The 20,671-nt window shown below is 37.9% G+C and overlaps 1 protein-coding gene across 1 annotated transcript; it reads right to left on the reverse strand.

Annotated features, from left to right (window-relative positions):
• Positions 1-1,019: 1,019 nt before the first annotated feature.
• Positions 1,020-18,658, reverse strand: LOC144660917 (uncharacterized). Its single transcript, XM_078521640.1, has 20 exons — positions 18,622-18,658; positions 17,321-17,572; positions 16,605-16,628; positions 16,276-16,476; positions 15,244-15,438; positions 13,877-14,034; positions 13,601-13,750; positions 12,971-13,112; positions 11,049-11,179; positions 10,645-10,824; positions 9,997-10,141; positions 9,121-9,278; positions 8,664-8,810; positions 7,947-8,088; positions 7,080-7,142; positions 6,637-6,746; positions 6,429-6,499; positions 2,430-2,587; positions 1,835-1,885; positions 1,020-1,252 (listed from the first exon to the last, which is right to left on the reverse strand). Exons 2-20 carry the CDS (start codon positions 17,490-17,492, stop codon positions 1,020-1,022), a joined length of 2,631 nt encoding a protein of 876 aa, XP_078377766.1. The 5' UTR covers positions 17,493-17,572; positions 18,622-18,658.
• Positions 18,659-20,671: the final 2,013 nt, after the last annotated feature.

Below are 20,671 nucleotides of genomic sequence, written 5' to 3' on the forward strand. Positions count from 1 at the left end.
AACAATGAAGCGAATAAAAGTTCTCGTGGCTCCACCTACCACACTAAAACTGAACTTAACACTTTGGGCATTTGATCACCCCACACTATGTACTTACGAAAAGTCTTAAACCCAACAGCTGTACTTTTAGGAGCATCGAATGGTCTTTTGCAAGCATGCGAACACAGCGTTTTTCTTTGCGAGCACGAGCATTAAAATAAGTTAGCCTTACGAGCAACGAGCACTTTTCAAAAAACTACTCCACTAAAACCGAGCATGTGAGCACTGTAAAAATATGCGAGCACCAGCAAACGAGCACCCACTAAAATTTTGAGAGCATTCCGAGTAGAAGCCTAAATTTACGAGCACTGCAAAATTTTGAGGGACCATTCATGACCCTACTTTTTGCGTAACTTAGACAGCAGTAATAACAACATTTAATCGTATTTTTAAAACGACATACTTTGTTGTAGCAAAATTTGCTTTTACCTTATAAATCTCTATTGCTTCTATAATGGTGGACTATTGACACTAAGTGTTATATATTTTGTATGAATTGTGAACAATATTTTAGGTATAAAATATGGGCAAAGTGGTTGTTTTAACCAAGTTTATTACTTCAACATTTTCTGATGTCTTTATATAAAACGATTCTTTTAAACAATCAATAGCGAAGCGCGCGAGGTCTAAAAAAAGAATGCAAATTAATAAAACCCCCAAGAGGCTCAGAAAACATCAGCGTGATCTGAGAGAAATTAAAGGAATTTAGGAAACGTTTTCGTTTCATGAAAGTGTTTTAGGAACACTGGCTGGTTTAGAAGAATCGTCCGCCATTTCGGTTTGTTTGTCTAAGACTTGTCTGAGCCGTCACGTCACTCGCGCGCCTCGCTATTCTTTCCTCCGATATACTCTTTTTTAATAAAATCCTAAGAAAACTCTTTAATCTGTTTTTTTCTTTCAAACGTTTGACTTACACCTTATCCCTACTAATTAAGCTCCGACGTCACCCCAGTCCTGCCCTCCCCCCTCGTTTGAACCTCTTATGTCCCCTTCTCTGTACCGCTAGAAGCTATTGCACCACTATCGCTATGCAACTCTTGCTTCGTGGACGAGAAATATATTGGGTTATCAAACTGCTCATGCTCAAACAGATGTTTTCCCTTTCTTTTTCTGTAGAACCACCAGCCGACGGCTCCAACAACGAATCCAAACAACAGAAGGACTGCTATGGCAATGCCTGCCTTGGCTCCTCTGGACAAACCACTTGATTTACCTGAAAAGACAAGCAAAGCAAAGTCATTTAGTACAGCTTTGAACAAGCCACAATACTTCTTGTCAAGGCGGAGTCAGCGAGGACTAATGATTTAGGACGCTAGTGCCTGTTGCAAATCCGGAGGTCCCGGGTTTATGTTTTTGGTTGTCCGACGCATCGTAAAAAGCCAACATGGTCCGACTCCCGCCAGCTGGGATTTTTTACCATGTTATGTTAATTTAATGCTTATTACATAAACACTGTAGTTATTCAAGCCGATGCAGCCATCACACTGTTCCAGAACCCTCGTCGCAACGGTTTCTTTCCTTTTTTTTAAAAAAAAATATCAAGGTTTTATTTGTTGTCAGCTTCAAGTAAGGGGCACGGTGATTATTGTGCTGTTTTTGTTCGTCACTTCCACTTTACAGCACCTCTCTCCATCAACGAAGTATCCAAGACTTTTCGATTATCCATTCAGAAAAGAGCACAAGAGCCACAACATTAGTCGTATCACGTTACTTAGCAACATCTCCGCTGAAAACCGCAGGCTCACTAAATTTTCGGACATTGAACTGTGACGTGCTTACATTTGTGTCAACTTACCGCCAGTTCTTGCCGCGGCCGTCCCTTGATTACCGGTGTTTCCATTCCACGCTAACAAGGAAGAAAACACAACAATATAAACACGTTCTCAAGATAACGATAAGAAAACCGCTTACTGTAATTCGACTCAATGCATCGTGTCCCTTAACTCTGTGGACATTTTACAGTGATGCTAGCCTGTTGCCACAAGCACTGTGGTTTTCTTTTTGACAATCGTTTTGACAAAATTTCTTCTGGTTTTCCTTTGCTTCGACCAAAAAAAAATCTTATGGCCTACCTGCAAAACGGAACTCATCAGAGATTTGTTAGAGAGCTGAGAAAACGTATTCAAACAGTTCCCATCAGCAAAGGTAGAACATGAATAAGTAAGGCTGCTTGCCCCGCTACTAGTAACAGTAATTATAATTGTTTTATTCCTTTGAAAACCCAAATCAATCCTTTTGTAAGTTTTTTAAGCATTCTCCTTTGCGTAATGTGAAATCTCTTACCTTTTTGAGGAATTAGTTAACATTTTATTATAACAACTGAAATGCTCATAGTGAGCATCTGTTCAGCTTTGAATTCGGGATGCAACAGAAAGAAAAAGCATACGCACCAACTTTTGTAACATTCAAAGAGCCCGGATCAACCGCCAGCCCTCCCAGGCTTCCAGTCTTTACAGCAACTACAAGATTGTTTGTGACATTGTCACCAAGATCGTCTGCTATGTCACGAGAAAACGTCAAATTGAAGATGGCTACAACGCTGCCGCGTCTAAGAAAAAGACAGAAAAAATGCGTCACTTGTCACTTAGCAAAGAAAATCTTGCAAGGCAATAGACCTGGGAAAATCCTTTCAGTATGAAACGCGCGTAAATAGAAGTAAATGCGTTACTTAATTCACAGGCTTTCCATCCTATGTTACAAATATTGTCGCGTTTGTTTTTATGCCGTTTTCTTGCCGATTTGTAGCGCGCGAGAGCAGTTCTAGGAGTTTAAGTTTTCGACTCATGTATAGAATACAAATATCTACAAAAGGCGTGCAACTTCGACATCGAAGAAACGGGTATCGCCTCTGGAATGTAGCCGAAAAAAAAAAACATTTTTTCTCAACTAACTTTCTATGGAGATACCGGTCCTCGAAAGAACAGTCTTCGAAATCGCGACAGCGAAGCCGAAGACAACTTGAACTGGAAAATTAATTTCTACTCGCTATTACGTGGATTTGTTTAGTGAAATAACGTGTATAAGTGCGAAGAAATGTTAATATCATTAAAAACGTTTGAAGTCGAGGCAGTTTTAATTTTCAGTCTGTGCTTTAAGGTGGATTTCCACTGACGCGTAAATATGTACGTACGTAAGACGTGCGTAAAAAAAGATACGTTGGCAAATTTCCACTGTCGCGTAAAAAGTAATAAAAAGCGTTTCTTATTTACGCGCGTTGAACGTACGTAAATTCCCGCCATCATGAATTATCATGTTGGTGAATAGAGTGTTTTATTGGCGGCCATATTGGAGGAGTGAAACAATAAATTGTTTTTCCTTTGGGAAAAAAATCATTAACATTTTTATGTAAATATCTTGTTGTTTGACTCTTCCAACATGGCTGCCATGAAAACACTTTGTACCACACGCTAGTAAAAGAAATGCGTGAATATGAACAAGAGGCATTTTATAAATACTTCCGAAAGACACCATCAAGTAAAAAAATATTTAAGGTATCAGCCACCGTTAAAAGGTGCAGTTTTTCTAAATTTGAGATTTTGTGATGTTCAGATAAAGCTCTTCAAGGGCGTTCTTTTACAAAAAAGTTCACAAAAAAATCTTATTTCTGCGCGAAGTTATTGCGCGATAAAGTTTTTGCAAGGTTAATTATGTTAATTGCCCGTTGAGATGTCCTGTCAACGCGTCACGAAATCCCAGCTCCATTGTTCACGCAAGAACATATTTGCAAGAACAAGCGGTAAGCGCCGAATGCGGGCAGTCGGTTTCCGCGCCAGCAAATGAAAGCCGATCGTAAATTCATGTTAAAGAACCGGTTGAAGATCTAGAAAGTGGTCACACTGAATAGAATAGAAGACGCGCTACTGTTCAATGGAAACAGACACGCATAAATATTCAGAAAATATTGAAATAAAACGACAGTGACGGTGGATACGGCCTGCCTTGTGAAACATTTAGGGTTTACAATCGACGATATTTGTTGTCTGAAAATATGTAAGCCTTAAATCAAATTTATTCTTACCCAGCTAGAACTACTAGTCTAATTTCGGCAAGCCTGTTTTCTTTTGTGTTGACCGAACGTTATTTCGAGGCTTCATCTTCACTTTCAGCTGCAATCCCCGGGGGGGGTACTCAGAAAAGTTTTATGCGGGGAGGCTCCGCCCCAAGTTCTAACCCCTTACCCTTTTATATACCTTTTTTGACAGAAATTGTACCCCTTTCGTATACCTTTAACTGAAAAAAGGTACCCCTTTTATATACTTAAGAGACATGGCGTGGACTTAAAATAGGACGTTTTCTTGTCATTTTTATGTAGCGCTTAATAAATTAAAATAATACAGCCATAAATTGCGTCTGTTCGAAATATTTTAATTAAAGACCCTTTTAAATAGCCAAATGACAGATTTCCATACCCTTTCATATACTTAAACTCGTGAAATCCCTACCCTTTTATATACCTGAAGCCTGAAAAAGGTACCCCTTTCGGGCGGAGCCTCCCCGTATAGGCCATTATAGGGAGTACCCCCCCGGGCTGCAATCGCCGTTTGTTACCGGCTTTGTCTCGCTTTCGATGAATCAGCACCACCAAACTCGAAGCGTGTCAAATTATATATTAACATAAATGCGGCTCCGTTTGTGGAGCGAAAATTTTGAATTTTCTATAAACTGTATAAACCTCGATTTGTATCCGGTCAGAAGATAAAAATATATCGCCACGTTCCGCGTAAATGTTTTGCCTGCTGAGTGTAACCTGTCAAGCACCTATTGTTAGAAAAGGATGACCCTTTCTGGTAAGCATCAACCTTGACGTTCCAGGCGTTATAATCCCATTATGGGTAAGACTCCGCAAAAAATATATTTCGCTTTTTTCTCGGAAAGAAAATTTCGACAAGTTGAACGTACGTTTTTAACTCCAAGTCGGCAGCCCCTGAACCGATTTGGCTGAAATTTGGCCAGCTTATTGCCAGATAGTTTTTCTCCGAAACCGTGTCTGCGATTTTTGTTTTCTTTTCTCGTTTTCGAATAATTTATATTTTTCCACAGGAAGTGGCGATGATTCGTCTCCCCTAACTTCATCTGCGCATTACAAAAGAACAAACGCACTTGTCAAAAATCTGAGACACGGTTTTTTAGAGAAAGGTGTTAAGAGGCAAACGCGATGTTTTTCGTTTTCTTCCGCTTAATTTCGGCGGGCCCGGAGCTTGATTTACACAGACATATACTTTCGCAAAAACGTCTCAATTTTGCGTTTGTTTTAAGTATTCGTCATTTTTAAAGGAATAATTCATAATCTGGAACTATTTAGCTTTCAGAAAATGTGTGGTTTGTAGGGGTTTGTATTAAAAACAAAAGCGCTGGAGCGATCCGGGCGCGGACGGTCCTGAAGGGTGGCTGATACCTTAAGGCGACCTTCCCGGATTGCCGGTTCAAAGCCTGCGTGACCTGACGCCAGGCGTTTTTTTCACTACCTATTGCGTTCGTATAATTTGGTTCTGTGGTCAGTTCTATAGATTATTGCTGGAAATGTTCGGACTTTCTCGATGAGAAATGCTTCTACATCTGAATGTTTTCCCATGTAAATTCGACGGCGATTTAAAACAAAATGGTTTTCCACATGGTAAGTGGTGTCATGTGACAAAATCCAAAATTATGATTGTTTAAATCGCTGCGTAACCGCAGACAGCCGCGAAAAAAGTTGAACTCGTTTCAACTTTTTTCGCGACCCCAAAAATCGGTACGTGCGTATACGTGGGTGTCACGTACGTAAATACCTAGAAAAACACGTGGCATTGGAAATTGGACAACGTAAATTCGACGCACGTAATCGCGCGCGTTTTACGTGCGTTTAAATTTTTTACGTGCGTTTACGTGCGTCAACAAAAACGCGACAGTGGAAATCCACCTTTATTGGTTTATATGATGAATTGGATTTTCACCTTTTTTGCACTTCAAACTAAATTTTCCAAAAATCATTAAACACAGTAGGCCATTTCCGAGTTACAATATGCCTCTGTTTGAAAACAAGTCTATGCGCGAAACCATCCAAATGAAAACGACTTTGATCTGCATGAAAATGGATCTGTTGGTAAAACTCATTCTCATATGAATGGTTTCGCACATAGACTCGTTTTGAAACAGAGGAAACGGGTAAATCGGAAGTGTCCTATTACACATTGGCTTTATTGTAAGAAGAAGAAATGTGTTAATAGATGGCTGGTTTTACAAAATATATTATACCGGGGATTCAATGTGTCGTGTTTGTTTGACCAAGATATTACGTGGCAATCTAAAGAGTTAAAGGTTTCTCAACGTAAAAGTAAAAGCAGGGAAACCATTTTAACTATTTCTCAGGCCAAAGCAAAAGCTAAAAACCCCGCATGCAATCATCATACCTAAATCCTGTTACTTTGACTTTCGAAAATGCCAGTGACGCCTCATCGACGCCAGAATATAAATCAGTTATCTAATCAAAAGGAAAAAATGCGCAAGCTATAAGTATCATTTAACAATTTGTTACCAATGCAACCACTGTTATTTACAAATCTTCACTGCATGATAAAAATAGAGATGGCGATAAAATAGATAAAGGAGAATTCGTACCGATTTTTCCAGGTTGCCTGCAAGACTCTTGAACGCCGTACTGGCAGGGTTTTTTAGGTCGTCAGTCCATTCCTGTTTAGAGAGCTTCAGGGAGCCGGTATATGTCACATCTGGAAAGTTAGAACGTCCCAGTTGAAACCTTTAATAATAGTGTTACATGCCTAACTTATATGTACCCTTTTACTTACAAATCTTACTAGAAAGGACATGAGAATGAAAACGTTTTGAAACAATGTCGCAATTTGAAGCAAATTCTTTTAAATAGTTATTGTATGAAAAACAGCAGTAAGAAATGTGAAGTCTAATGTGGAGCGTCCAGCGAGAGCAGAAAATAGCGCGCAAGGGAAAATATTTTGCAAACAAAATTAATTCAGGTGGGTGTGGGGCAGGGGCAAGTCACACCGTTGGGCTTATGTAAATGGTTAACGTTAAAGGTGGGTTACCTTTTGGTGGTGGTGGACTTTGTGATGAAGACATTGAGGTCGGCAAAGCTGTTGGTTGCACACCTAAAAATTAACCAACAAAACCATATTACAGCTATACACTTTACATTACTCTGAACACAGAATAAGTCGTTCACACTACAGAATTTGTTCCGAAAAGAAACGGAACCGTCACAGCTGGAATGAAAATAGAATAATATGATTATTATCCCCTTCCACAGTATACAGGAGACGAAGCCACCACGATGCAGATAATACAAGTTTCGAACTATTTAATAACCCACTTGCACTTGCTAAAGAGAGACTCAATAGGTAATCATTATTTCATTTAGTCAAACATAAAATACCAAGATGCGTGCTCTCGAGAAATCGGTCACAAGTACTCAATGCATTTAAAGGTTTGTAAGTTGTGCGATAAGAATAAGGAACTTCAGTTACGACCACAAGGGCCACAACTCCAGTTTGTCTAGTTAAGCCTGTGATGTCAGCTTAGTCAATCGTACACGGCCCCAGAAGGTAGAAAAGAATAATGGCTTCACTCTTCGTTTCGCCCTCTTAGGTTTGGGGAAATCAGTGTAAATGCCCACGGTAACAATAAGCAAATGAACACATTGCTCCTTTGCCCTGTTCAAAAATTTAAGGTTTGCTCTGCCTACTTTCTAACAGGTCGGGAAGCACCTATTTTAAGGTCTCACGGGAATGGCTACCCTTCGAGAAAACAATAGAACAAACAAAAGGAACAATTCCTCTAGAGGACAAATAGAACAGAAAGCTTACGAGAACTGCCACACTTCTGTTTCTAGCAAGGAAATACATATAAAATGAAAACCTTGACAACACTCTCATGGCATTTCAGGCCATACTCACTAGTTTTACAGCCATACAATTCCAAACGTAAACACGGTCGAGCGTTCCAGGTAACTGGCACAATTTTAAAATAGCGTCCTCGTACGCCAGAGGCAAATGTGATCTTCACCACTGAAGAGCTATCCGCGTTTGCTAAAAATACCTGAAAATATTACACAGCAAAATCTTTACTCGCAGTAATACTCCTTTAGGTAGCTATAACTCCTTCAGTGCTTCAATAAGAATATTTAATCAGTAGTATACTGACTCTAACTTGTTACAAATTATCCTGCAGGAAATATCAAATTTTCATCAAAATCTATTTAGCATCTATATGACAAATAATAATAATAATAATAATAATAATAATAATAATAATAATAATAATAGTAAATAATAAAAATAATTATAATAATAATATAATTATTATTATTATTATTATTATTATTATTAGTAGTAGTAGTAGTAGTAGCAGCAGTAGTAGTAGTAGTTTAGTGTATATAGGTCATTTTTATGAGTATCGAATAGAGTTTATAATATATAAATTAAAAAATTAACATTATTATTATTATTATTATTATTAGTATTATCATTATCATCATTATTATCATTATTATTTATTTTATTTAATGTACTTTTATCACAAACAATATATGACAATTATGAGTTCAGTACCCTGCTTAAAAGCTCAATAAATTACACAGTATTTAAGAACGAAAGACAGGTTAAATCACCCACCTTAGCTTTGTCATTTTGTTTAAATGGTCTCCATGGACTGCCTGCATAATCTTTTGTGCTAATAGTGAAGCTTTTAATATACCCTCTGCCATCTTTAGCTCCTTGCATAGCAATGCTACGGATTTTCAAGATTCTACCTAGGTCAACCTTGAGAAAAGAAAGAAACAAACGAAACGAGAAGTGAGAAGAACAGGTACAATGAAACAACAACGACAAAGGTGGTCTTTTATTATACGAGCCTAGTGAAAGCATGAGTAATGAAGTATTTATGTAGGCCATAGTTCCAACACTGCTTAATTTTCTCCCTATTGAATGAGTATTTTAGTCGCCCCAATGTATTTACATTATTTGGGAAGTGAAATATGGTGAGCTGATAAAGACTCACGTTTAGTAGCAAAAGCCTTCAGGAATTACACATTTCCCTTTATATCTGCTACATATCCAGCTAACAACCTACCACAAAGGACGGCTCCTTATCACCATCAGCAGCACACCACCCAGTACTTCCATTCAAACGGCCTTGACTGGCCAAGTGCGCCTGGTTTAAGGATGAACTCGCTGATAGGGCTGAATCCTCAATGACGCCTTGTCTAAGGCCAAGGGCAGAGTTACATCCTGGGAATAAGACCAACAATGATAACAGCGGTGTAAGGACCTCTTTACAAGATTCCGCCCCGAATGAATTACATTCCAGAGCGAGTTTCGTTCTGGAATGAAGTTTTTTCTGCATTTACACGACAGAGTCGACTGGCTCAACCCAAGGTGTTTTCACATGCGCGGTTTTCACGCGAGATCAAAACAGGGTGGTGCATGTTTCGCGCGAGATCAAAACAAGATGGCACATGTTTCACGCGAGATCAAAACAAGATGGCGCATGTTTCACGTAAACATGTTACTGTGCCCAGGCATTTTAACGAGCACAAGGCTGCTACTTTGGTCCTAACAGTAAATGCTATTACGTTTTTTAGCTCTGAATTTAAACTGTGGCCTCCGTTTGCAGGTTTCATGAGATGCAATTTTATCTCAGAACGAAATTCGTTAAATTGTGTCTACATGATACCAGAATGAAATGCCATTCCAGAACGACAATTTTATTCCGGAATGAAAATTGGAATGAACTCATTCCGGAATGACTTGACTTTCGTTAGGGTATCATGTAAACAGATACAGAGAAATATATGGGGATGAATTGAACTCGTTCCGGAACAGGCCCTAACACAGATTTTCTTAATAAAACTACAAACCTGAGCTGGAAAACTAAAACCAAAACCAACAACCAAACGAAACCTGTGAAATTTTTAAGTTTCTTTGTTTAATTGTTAAGGACACTCACCGTTTTGGCAGCCAAACAGTTCAAGACGCAAACAAGCCCCGGCCGCTGACCAGGACTGCGGCATCACGCGTAAAGTAAGTGTAATAATTGGTTCCGCCAAAAGATGCGATACTGAATTAACAGCGTCTTGGTTACCACGGAAACTCTGCAATAAGGAAAATACCCTTTGAAACAGAATACTCCACTAAAGCAATACGTCATGGCACATAGATTAAAAAAATGATAGTATGAATTCGCCCAATTTTGAAACTTTGTCAAATCTGATTTCTTTTAATCCAAGCAAGACGGATTCACAGAACAAATGAATAATGCAAAGAAAGAACCCGGAGAAAAAAACCCTCGAAGCAAGGACGAGAACCAACAAAAAACTCAACCCACATATGGGAATCGAACCCGGGCCACATTGGTGGGAAGCGAGCGCTTTCACCACTGCGCTATCCCTGCTCCCCTCTCAAATGGTAACGGTAGCACAAAGTCTGCTGGTATGCATTTGTCGCACAGCGCATATACCTCATTTGTTGTAATTTGGAAGTTTGTTTTAAAACACTATCCTAAATTTAAATTCAACCACGATACAGTTTCAAAGAGGAAACTCGTTCGTTGTGTTTAACATAATTAATTTAAGTGGTACAAGGCAGTAAGCCTGACCCTAGTTCTGCCTCCTTCCTTGTAGTCTGACCACATCGTGTTGTCAGCGACGTCCGTGAACGACAGACGGTAGACTTTGACATATCCTGATCCCTTGCTCCCTCCCCATGTGGTTATTTTGGTAATTTTTCTTTCCACGTCGGGAAATGAAATCTGCAGCCAGGGCTTCTTATCAGAAGTCTGTTGAGAAAAATTTACAGCTGTTATCAACATGTATTTTCTCTTTATATATAGTGTTAATACATTGCACAGCTGTCAGATAAGGAGAATATAAAAAAGCTGGGGGTTGTAATCAGTACCAAAGTAATGGCTACCCATGAGTTACAGCTGGCTAATACGGCTGATTTTTTTTAATAAAGTAAAGCAGGCCATTAATGATTTGCTTTGGGAAAAAATCCTGTTACCTTTGAACACCATCCTACACTGCTTGATGGCCGAGCGTTGGTAGCCTTATGCGAGTTATCAGTGAATGAAGAGGCTGCAAGTGAACTGTCCTTGAGAGCGCCTGACTGCATTCCAAGAGGCGTTTGACAAGCTGAAAAGACAAATTCATGAAAAGTGTAAACGTGTGAGCTAAAAAATGGTACTTAAAAATAAGAAAACAAAAACTAAACTAAACTACAATAAGCTAAACTAAACTAAAACCCAAACTTAAACTAACACTAAACTAAACTGAACTAAGCTAAGCTAAACAAAACTAAAACTAAACTGAACTGAACTGAACTGAACTAAACTAAACTAAACTAAACTAAACTAAACTAAACTAAACTAAACTAAACTAAACTAAACTAAAACTAAACTAAACTAAACTAAACTAAACTAAAACTAAACTGAACTAAACTAAACTAAACTAAACTAAACTAAACTAACACTGAACTAAACTAAACTAAATTAAACTAAACTAAACTAAACTAAACTAAACTAAACTAAAGTAAAACTAAACTAAACTAAACTAAAACTAAACTGAACTAAACTAAACTAAACTAAACTAAACTAAACTAAACTAAACTAAACTAACACTGAACTAAACTAAACTAAACTAAATTAAACTAAACTAAACTAAACTTCAACTAGACTGTTCCAAACTAAAACTAAACTAAAACTAAACTAAACTAAACTAAATCTAACACTAAACTAAACTAAACTAAACTAAACTAAGCTAAACTTCAACTAGACTGTTCCAAACTAAAACTAAACTAAAACTAAACTAAGCTAAACTAAATCTAACACTAAACTAAACTAAACTAAACTAAACTAAGCTAAACTAAATCTAACACTAAACTAAACTAAACTAAACTAAGCTAAACTTCAACTAGACTGTTCCAAACTAAAACTAAACTAAAAGTAAACTAAACTAAACTAAATCTAACACTAAACTAAACTAAACTAAGCTAAGCTAAACAAAACTAAAACTAAAACTAAACTAAACTAAACTAAGCTAAGCTAAACAAAACTAAAACTAAACTAAACTGAACTGAACTGAACTAAACTAAACTAAACTAAACTAAACTAAACTAAAACTAAACTAACACTAAACTAAACTAAACTAAACTAAACTAAATTAAACTAAACTAAACTAAACTAAACTTCAACTAGACTGTTCCAAACTAAAACTAAACTAAAACTAAACTAAACTAAATCTAACACTAAACTAAACTAAACTAAACTAAACTAAGCTAAACTTCAACTAGACTGTTCCAAACTAAAACTAAACTAAAACTAAACTAAGCTAAACTAAATCTAACACTAAACTAAACTAAACTAAACTAAGCTAAACTAAATCTAACACTAAACTAAACTAAACTAAACTAAGCTAAACTTCAACTAGACTGTTCCAAACTAAAACTAAACTAAAAGTAAACTAAACTAAACTAAATCTAACACTAAACTAAACTAAACTAAGCTAAGCTAAATAAAACTAAAACTAAAACTAAACTAAACTAAACTAAGCTAAGCTAAACAAAAACTAAACTAAACTAAACTAAACTAAACTAAACTAAACTAAGCTAAGCTAAACAAAACTAAAACTAAAACTAAACTGAACTGAACTAAACTAAACTAAACTTAAACTAAACTTAAACTAGACTGTTTCAAACTAAAACTAAACTAAACTTAAATTAACAGTAAACTAAACTAAATTAAACTAAAACTAAAACTAAAACTAAAACTAAAACTAAATCTAAATCCAAAACTAAACTAAAACTAAAACTAAAACTAAAACTAAACTAAACTAGTCTATTACAGGGAGTATGAATCCGTTATTTTTCTCGTGTGCAAGATCTTCTTGTTATCAGCTATTTAATTTTAACATCAGATTTCCTCATACCAAATGGGCAGCCATAAAATTCCAGCCGTATACAGAGAGAGCCAGTCCAGGAGCCTGGGACTATCCTGATCAAGCGGGTATCCACTGCGGGTTGAACAGATAATGTGACAACTGAATTGGCGTCACGGTTTGCAACAAATACCTACAATGAAAGAAGGATTTGAAGACAAACTAGTCAGACACACATTAGGCTATTTTCAAAGTACGCTCCACTGATCACAAACGAAAGAATTAAGCCGAGGTTCATAGGAACAATTTCAATCTTCTTTTGTTTTATTCCCCTCAACCTCGACTTCACTCCTTTGCTTGGGACGCAGTTACTGGAGGGAATGGTTATGAAACCCGGAAAACTTCAAAGGAGCAAACAAAGATTTATGTTGGAAGGTCCACGACCGTGCACAATCTTTTGTTCTGAGCCCATACACTATGCATGAATTACGTAACCAAAACGTTTCTATTTGTCAGTTGTTCAGACAAATAGACAGCTATTGTGTTTTGTGTACTGTCAAGAGCAAAAAGAGCGAACAACAACATAGAACAAAGAGATGCGTCAAACTTTTTAAAAAAATCGTATTTGTGTAAGCGTTTCAATTACTACTGGAAAATTAGTTGGCTATCGCCTCCTCTTACCCAGTCTTTTCCGTTCTTCTGGTACGTGTTAAAATCAACACCATCGTCACTGGTCTGTACTGTAAACGTCTTTGCAAAGCTGGAAACTCCATTCAAATTGAAGCCTTGTGTGGCGATTTTGGTGAGACGGGTCTCTGTCAGTAGATCGACCTGGAAAAAAAATTGACAAAAATAGCGACAAAACTGTCATTCACTTTCATCCTCGACATGGTAAGCCCTCCACACTTCATAGAGCTATCAAAAGAGATGCAATAAGATATATATCTAGTGTCTTACTTGAATGTACTGTGCAGATTGTCCATTACTCGTGCACCAAGCCGAGAGGGAGTTAAGTCGAGCCATTGCTGGACCATAAGAAGGAGCAAGACTGGAACTAGCCGTGAGCTGACTGTTATTAATGGCACCACTAGCCATACCAAGAGCCGCAGAACATTCTATGAAAAAATGAATAAAGGGGTCATTATCCTGTCTCCAAGATACCATAACTGTGTTTAAAGATGATCCCATGTAAAGGATTTCACTTGACAGAGGCGTTTTGAAAATGCGCAATAAATGAAAAAAAATTGTATGAAATGTTCCGGCAATATGGTAATTCGAACACTTATCCCTCACTCAACCTTGCCATGATTTCCTTTGTGTTCGTGCCATTAACCCTAAAGAATTTTTATACATCAAAATTGGCCTATTACACTAACACGAGTGCTTACTACCAGTTATTCCATGAAACATTCTTTTTTTCATAAAACAGGTATCCAGTAAAACAAATCAGTTAAATTAAAAACTTGTGGTGGTGTCTTAAACGTTCAATAAAATTTAGTTAAATGACATTTAACATAGTTAAACATTTACCATAGTTAACGACCAGGATCTAGCTGCAGGTTTTGCAGTAAGGCGTTGTAGTGGCGTAGCGTTTTGTAGCGTGTGTGGCGTTATAGCGTGTGTCGCGTTATAGAGTGTGTGGGGTTATAGTGTGTGGCGTTATAGCATTGTATTTAGCTATAGATTGCGTTTTCAGCGTTTGGTAGGCTGTTCTTCACAGCGGTAAAACGCAAAAGTTCACGTCACATCCGGTCTTCGCCGCCTCAAACTTTTTACTCGAAAGAAATAGTACGGTGAAAGAACAGTTCAAGCTGGGACACTCAGTGAAGATGAAATATCAAATTTCCAATCCATAAGCGGCGTATAAACCTTAACTTTCTAGGGACGGCGTTAACTTTTGGCTTTTAAGCAAAAGTTTACGGAAAATTTAAGACTTTGTATGGAAAATTTTGGCGGCAATTACACATGAACTGCGCACGTGCGCTGCGTTTGACTGCTGCCTGAGGACGCCCTCTGGGTCAGCGATATTCCGTTCAAGCGTTTGCGTGTGCCAGCGCACGCGTTTTCGTTGTGCCTTTGTTGTGCTTGACTTTCACCTTTTAGCGTAGCTAGTTTGTGGCGTAGTGGAGTTTTCTCAAGTTTAGCGTGTGTTTTCCTCGTCATCCCCTGGGCTCCCTACCTCCATTTTGCGACTTGAGGCGTTAAACTGTATTTAAATTGATTGACCGAATCCGATTGCTTCGAGTGGAAAACTCAGTCACAAAACAACTCAAATAAATACTCTGATTCTCCCTCAACAATTAATTTTTTAGGAAAACACACACCTAATGGCTGCTTGCAGATATACCCCCGTTTATCACCACATGGCTGGTCATTCCATCCACGGCTTGGTGGCCACATTTCAATGCAGTTCTCCAGACCAGTTTTGTCGTTGGGTTCACCGGGAAGCCAATTTAAATATGTCACAGGACTACCATCACTCCAACTGAATCCTCTTTCTAATGCTCGGTCATTTAAACCTGATCAACAATCAAAAGATAAAAGTAAAAGCTAAAATCAGGTCAATTGTTATTTCCTGAACTGCATATATACATGATACTTCTTGAAAGACGACGTTTTGCACTAAATGTCAGGCATACTCGGAAAATATTCAGAGTGCTCCCAATAGAAGTCGGACATATTACCTTCCAATGAGTACTTCGGATACTCTACACCTAAGCTGTAGGACACTCATGGTGGCTAGGCCATCAAAAAAGGTTGATGTGGCAAACATTCTTTATACCGTTACTGCTAACTAATCAACTATTAATTTAAGTTCACACTATAGCGGGTTAGCAAACTGGCTGGTTAACGGGAGGGCGAAGGACAGCCCACAAAAGAACCATCGCAAAAGTAAGTTCTGCACTAATATAAATACACATAATTTGTCTTTATGTTGATTGGCCTTCATGGCCTCGTTTGGAGGCAAAGATTCTTTTGAACTATGCTGATGCGATCGAGGCCACGAAGGCCAATTAACATGAAGACAAAAGAATACTGTATTTTCCGCCATATAAGAAAAAGGTGTTTTCCAAGACCTTTCATTGACCAAAACATAATTTTACTGACCACAATGTGACTGAAAAAAAAAAAAACCCCGACATTCTAACTCGTGAGTGATTCCTCAATTACCACAGCTGTATTACTAATGGTCCAATTCTATCTGACTGATGGAGGAACTTTATAGTGACTTTCTCTGTTCTTTCAAAGTCATTTATGAACAAATCTGCAAACTATTAGAAATATGTGAATGCGCAATAGATCGTAAATTGAAGGAAATATGTCAATAGGCTAAAGGCGTTTTCAAGATTACGCACCAATCCAGATGTTGCCAGCTGATTTTCGTTGGTAGTGGAAGGTGATAAAGTCTTGTTCCTGTTGTGAAGTGATGCTTACAAGGTTACCGCCCTGATTTTGGCACTTGTACCTCGCTGCTGTCCAGGGCTGAAGGTCCGTGTCTTGAAACAGGTAACAATTCTTATCAAACTTCTCCCAGCCAGTCGGGCAACTACCAAGCACTGAAACGACAGAATAAAACAACATCAAAGATCAAACTTTCTTCATCTCTTATGCAACTTAATAAAACCCACGTCTTTCGACAAAAAATGCAAGTCCACTATCTATTTCAAGAATATTATATACTTACACGGTGGGGAGACATGTGGTTCGCCTGTAACAGGAAAATACAACAGGGCATTACTAAGAGTTGACCTAAATCTAAGGCTCAGATCACACTGGGTCAGTTTATGAACTTGGGTCGACATGTACATAACACTGAATGTCAAAATCTGGACAATTGTCTCTACGCACTTAGTGTTGTAAAGAACTGAAAACCTTTTTGGGACCGTCTGAGTTGGTTCACAAACGATAGCAGTCCTTTTAGCATGCACAATTAAACGTGTTTTTTGTAACAACTAAACTGATGCAGTAAAGCAACAGTCCAGCTTTAAAAAACGCTCATATCTTTTGCCTGGTCCTCTAAATAGCCCATTTCTCTGCTGAGTTGCCTTTTGCTTCTCTTTCAACCGAGTCGTCCTTTGCATAATAATGAACGTACAGGTGAAACTCAGTTGGTAGAGCAACGCACCAGTATCGCGGAGGTCATGGGTTCAAATCCCGTTGTAGCCTTGAATTTTTTTAGGCTCAAAAAAGCAACTGCTTAAATTACTTGCACACTGCGAGGATCACTTCATTCATTTCATCATTAATCTGAAGTTCACATATATTCACTATGTCAGGTGAAAACTAACTTTCACACAGATAGTTTCGCTAATCGCACAAAGACTCGTTCTGTCACTGATTCACATAAAAGCTATATACGAAAAAAGCCTGAGCTCAGAAAAAAAAACCCATAAAGCCTACCTTGTCTTATTCTGCAGACAAATCCATTTCTGTCTGAGCAAGCCACATCAAACCAGCCTCCAGCGTTAGAAACTGAATTGTTAGCGACGACACATGTTTTCTGGGTGCGCAGAGCATCGGGCTGGTTGGTAGCCCAGTTCGTGTACAGTTTGATAGAATTGTCACTCCACATGAACTCATGAGAGTTAGCTTCACGCGAGAGACCTAACCACAAGCCTCCTCGGAAATTCTTCAAATTAAGAACAACAAATGCTGTGGGGAAAAATATAAAAAAGACAAAAAACGTCAAAATAGAATTCATCCTTGCTTTAGAGAATGGCCTTATGCAGAGAGTGGAACACAACCCACGGACTTTCTGTTAAGCACATGTTAACTGGTATTTCAAGTGAATGTCACTACCAAAGTAACACAATATATATATTTTTTACTATGTACACATCTAACACTATTTTCCCTCTTCTGCAGATGAAATTGCTTCTCTGGAAACGTTGCTTTTATTCCATATAATCCTACCAAATCTCAAGCAATTTGGTAGACTTGTCTGCACGTTCTTTATCGAAATTGACAACTAATTGAAGTAGCAAATTATCAACTTGCTGCTGAAGTCCTTCACATTCTTCTCTTTTAGTTGTTGTTATGATTTGGCTTGGGATTTACCTGCAGTGTTCGCCTCGACGTAAAAACACCAACGTGCATTTAACGTCTCCTGCTCCATATTTTTTTTAGTTTCAGATCTCTGTTCTCTTGAGAATTACCCCTCCATTCACCTTTCGTTAAGAGTTTTTTGAACTTGCCATTCTGTTCAGATTTGTTTTTTGCCATTTCACAATGAAAGCAAATATTAAATACGCCTTGCGTGCGGTATATATATTTTGGCTGGTAGGACATTGGCAGAGAGACATTCTGGCTGCCTTTAATTTAATCTATATAAAAAATAAAGTATGCAAGAATGTAATGAAGATGAATTTTTCAACAATGACACGAGCATGGGACAAAGAAAAGTTCTGAGTCCCCGACGGGAATCGAACCCATGGCCTCCCAGATACCTGTTGGGCGCTGAACCCAACTGACCTACGAGAGACTCGTGGTAAGCTGGACCATTTCTAGGTTGATATGTATGTAAAGTATGTGACATTCTCTACCCATCTTTATTATACATTATGTCACCATAGTGACTAAACCTACCTCTAGCTTATATCTCTATCGGCTTTCCTATGAGATGGGAGATGAGAAGCCCTTACTGGGGTAGACGACCCTGGGGCAACTTATATGGTAGCGTTTTTCCTATTAAGTTTTTTTACCTTGTTCAAAGGAACTATGAACACTTAACAAATCTCCACCACTAGGGAGTTCAATATGGAACTCGGGAACTCGAAAGGGAACTCACAACTAGGGAACTCTGTACTACGGAACTCTTAATGAAAGTCAAAAGGGAACTCAATAGGGAACTGAAAAGGGAACTTACTACGAAACTTACTGGGGCACTCAGGCTCACTAGGAAACTCAATAGGGAACTCAGTAGGGGAACTCAATAGCCAAAGCCGAGATTAACTATATGCGTCAATCCACCTCTTTTAGCTTCTTTTTGTGTACCGAAGGTCGTTTTCACTCGGGTTTAACGGAAATTAAATATCTCGTTCGCGTTTCAAGAAATCTAAAAACGCTCTCATTATCTCACATATAATCTATGTTTAACGGTGTTCTGTAAATTTTTGGGGATATAATGGGAGAAGATAGTTTTTTTTGCAAAGAATTACTAAAATTTATAGAAATTAGAAATATCATCGTCATCATCATCATCATCATTTATTTGCCACTTCAGATTTGAGATTTATTTTGTTTTCAAAATTAAATTTTCTTGGCTAAAATTTGGTAAACGGACAGCCTTAACGCGGGGATAAATGTGAACTTGAGTGAAGTTTTAGGAGGTTTAAAGAAGGGAGAGGAGAAAGAAAATTGTTTTTGAAACACCACTAGACAGTTGACCCTCACGCAAGAGCACTCCAGGTTGTCAGGGGACTGCTTGGTGTCCGTCTACCAATTTTAAACTTCATATTCTAATTTTAAAATCACATTGAATCTTCAATATTTCTAATTTCTCTAAACTGTACTTATCCTTTGAGAAAAACTATCTCCTCCCAAAAAATCACCCAAAAATTCACAAAACACCGTAAAATATAAATTTGTAAATGAAGAGAGTTTTTGGATTGCTTGAAACGCTATAAAAACTTAGTATAGTTCGTAGGCCCAGAATGAGACCTATGGGCCTCAAGACTCTGCAGTAAATTATCGGGAAGGGGCAGGGTGTAAATAGTCCATGGGCCCGAGCAGATTTTATTACCACTCAAAGGGACAAATTGTGAGTGGTATCAGCTTAAAGTTCATTCGAAGTAGTTTCGAAATTGAGCTGATAGCAATCACGAAAGAGTAGCTTTATAGGATTTTTTAAGGGTATAAAATTCTCCTTCTGCATGAAAACGAGGCTAATATTTTAATTTAATTTAAAACTCTTATTATGGTCTAATTTTGCTGAATTTCATCTTGCAGTATTGGAAACATGATTATTAACTACTTCACTCAATAAAACGTCAAAAGTTTGAAATAATCACTAAAACAAAACAAATAACTGTTTGAAGGTCCTGAAATGTATTCTGGGTAAATCCAAGATGGCGGCGGTTTTGCCGTTCGAAGGTGTGCCTTTATTTTGGTCTTGATTTTGCGATATAAATCCCCAGAATAGGACAAAGAAACCTCTGAATAAATAAAAAAAAGTATTTAAAACTTAAGAAAACTATTTTTGGCAATTCTAAAGGAAACTAAAAGAGAACTGTTTATGTAATTAACTTACAATATTCCCGGAATATTTTGCGCGAAGTACGAAAGGGTATCGACATTGTCCTGATTCTTAAAATAAACATTTCTTTCGAAGACGCTTTTTAGCTCAGTATTGGTTTCCCAACGTTTGGGCACTGCTTTTTTTCGGGTAAGCTAACAGCTATGTTGGAAAACACAGTTTGTTCTCTAAAGTCGTACGCAAGGTTTTGCTATTCGAAACTGTTTGCGCGCGCCAAGATGTGCGTGCGCGTGATAAAAGATGACAGAAAAAAGGAATCGCGGTTGTTCCCTAGAGAAGCAAGTGTTTTAAATACAAAGATATTGCGTCTCGCTTCCGGAATACTTCATTACTATGCCCGATTAGGCTTAGTAATGAAGCCCTTTTCTATTCTGTTGCACCACGGAACAAGGATGTCTTGAAATGAATGGCCTGATCATGATCACGTTCCAAAAAATAAAGAGCCATCGATCAAATTTTCGAGCAGACGAAACTGTCCGGCGAAAGACTGTACGCTC

The sequence above is a fragment of the Oculina patagonica genome, chromosome 7, assembly GCF_052425735.1.
Source record: "Oculina patagonica isolate OP01 chromosome 7, crgOcupat, whole genome shotgun sequence".
NCBI classification, from domain to species: domain Eukaryota; kingdom Metazoa; phylum Cnidaria; class Anthozoa; order Scleractinia; family Oculinidae; genus Oculina; species Oculina patagonica.

What these genes read in the sequence shown, in the direction of transcription:
- LOC144660917 (XM_078521640.1), bottom strand. Translation starts at nt 17,492, where the DNA reads ATGTGGAGTGACAATTCTATCAAACTGTACACGAACTGGGCTACCAAC. An exon ending in AACAAAATGACAAAGCTAAG is followed by an intron (nt 8,089 to 8,663) that starts GTGGGTGATTTA and finishes TAATATTTTCAG; the next exon opens with GTATTTTTAGCAAACGCGGA. An exon ending in GGCCGCGGCAAGAACTGGCG is followed by an intron (nt 1,253 to 1,834) that starts GTAAGTTGACAC and finishes TTGTCTTTTCAG; the next exon opens with GTAAATCAAGTGGTTTGTCC.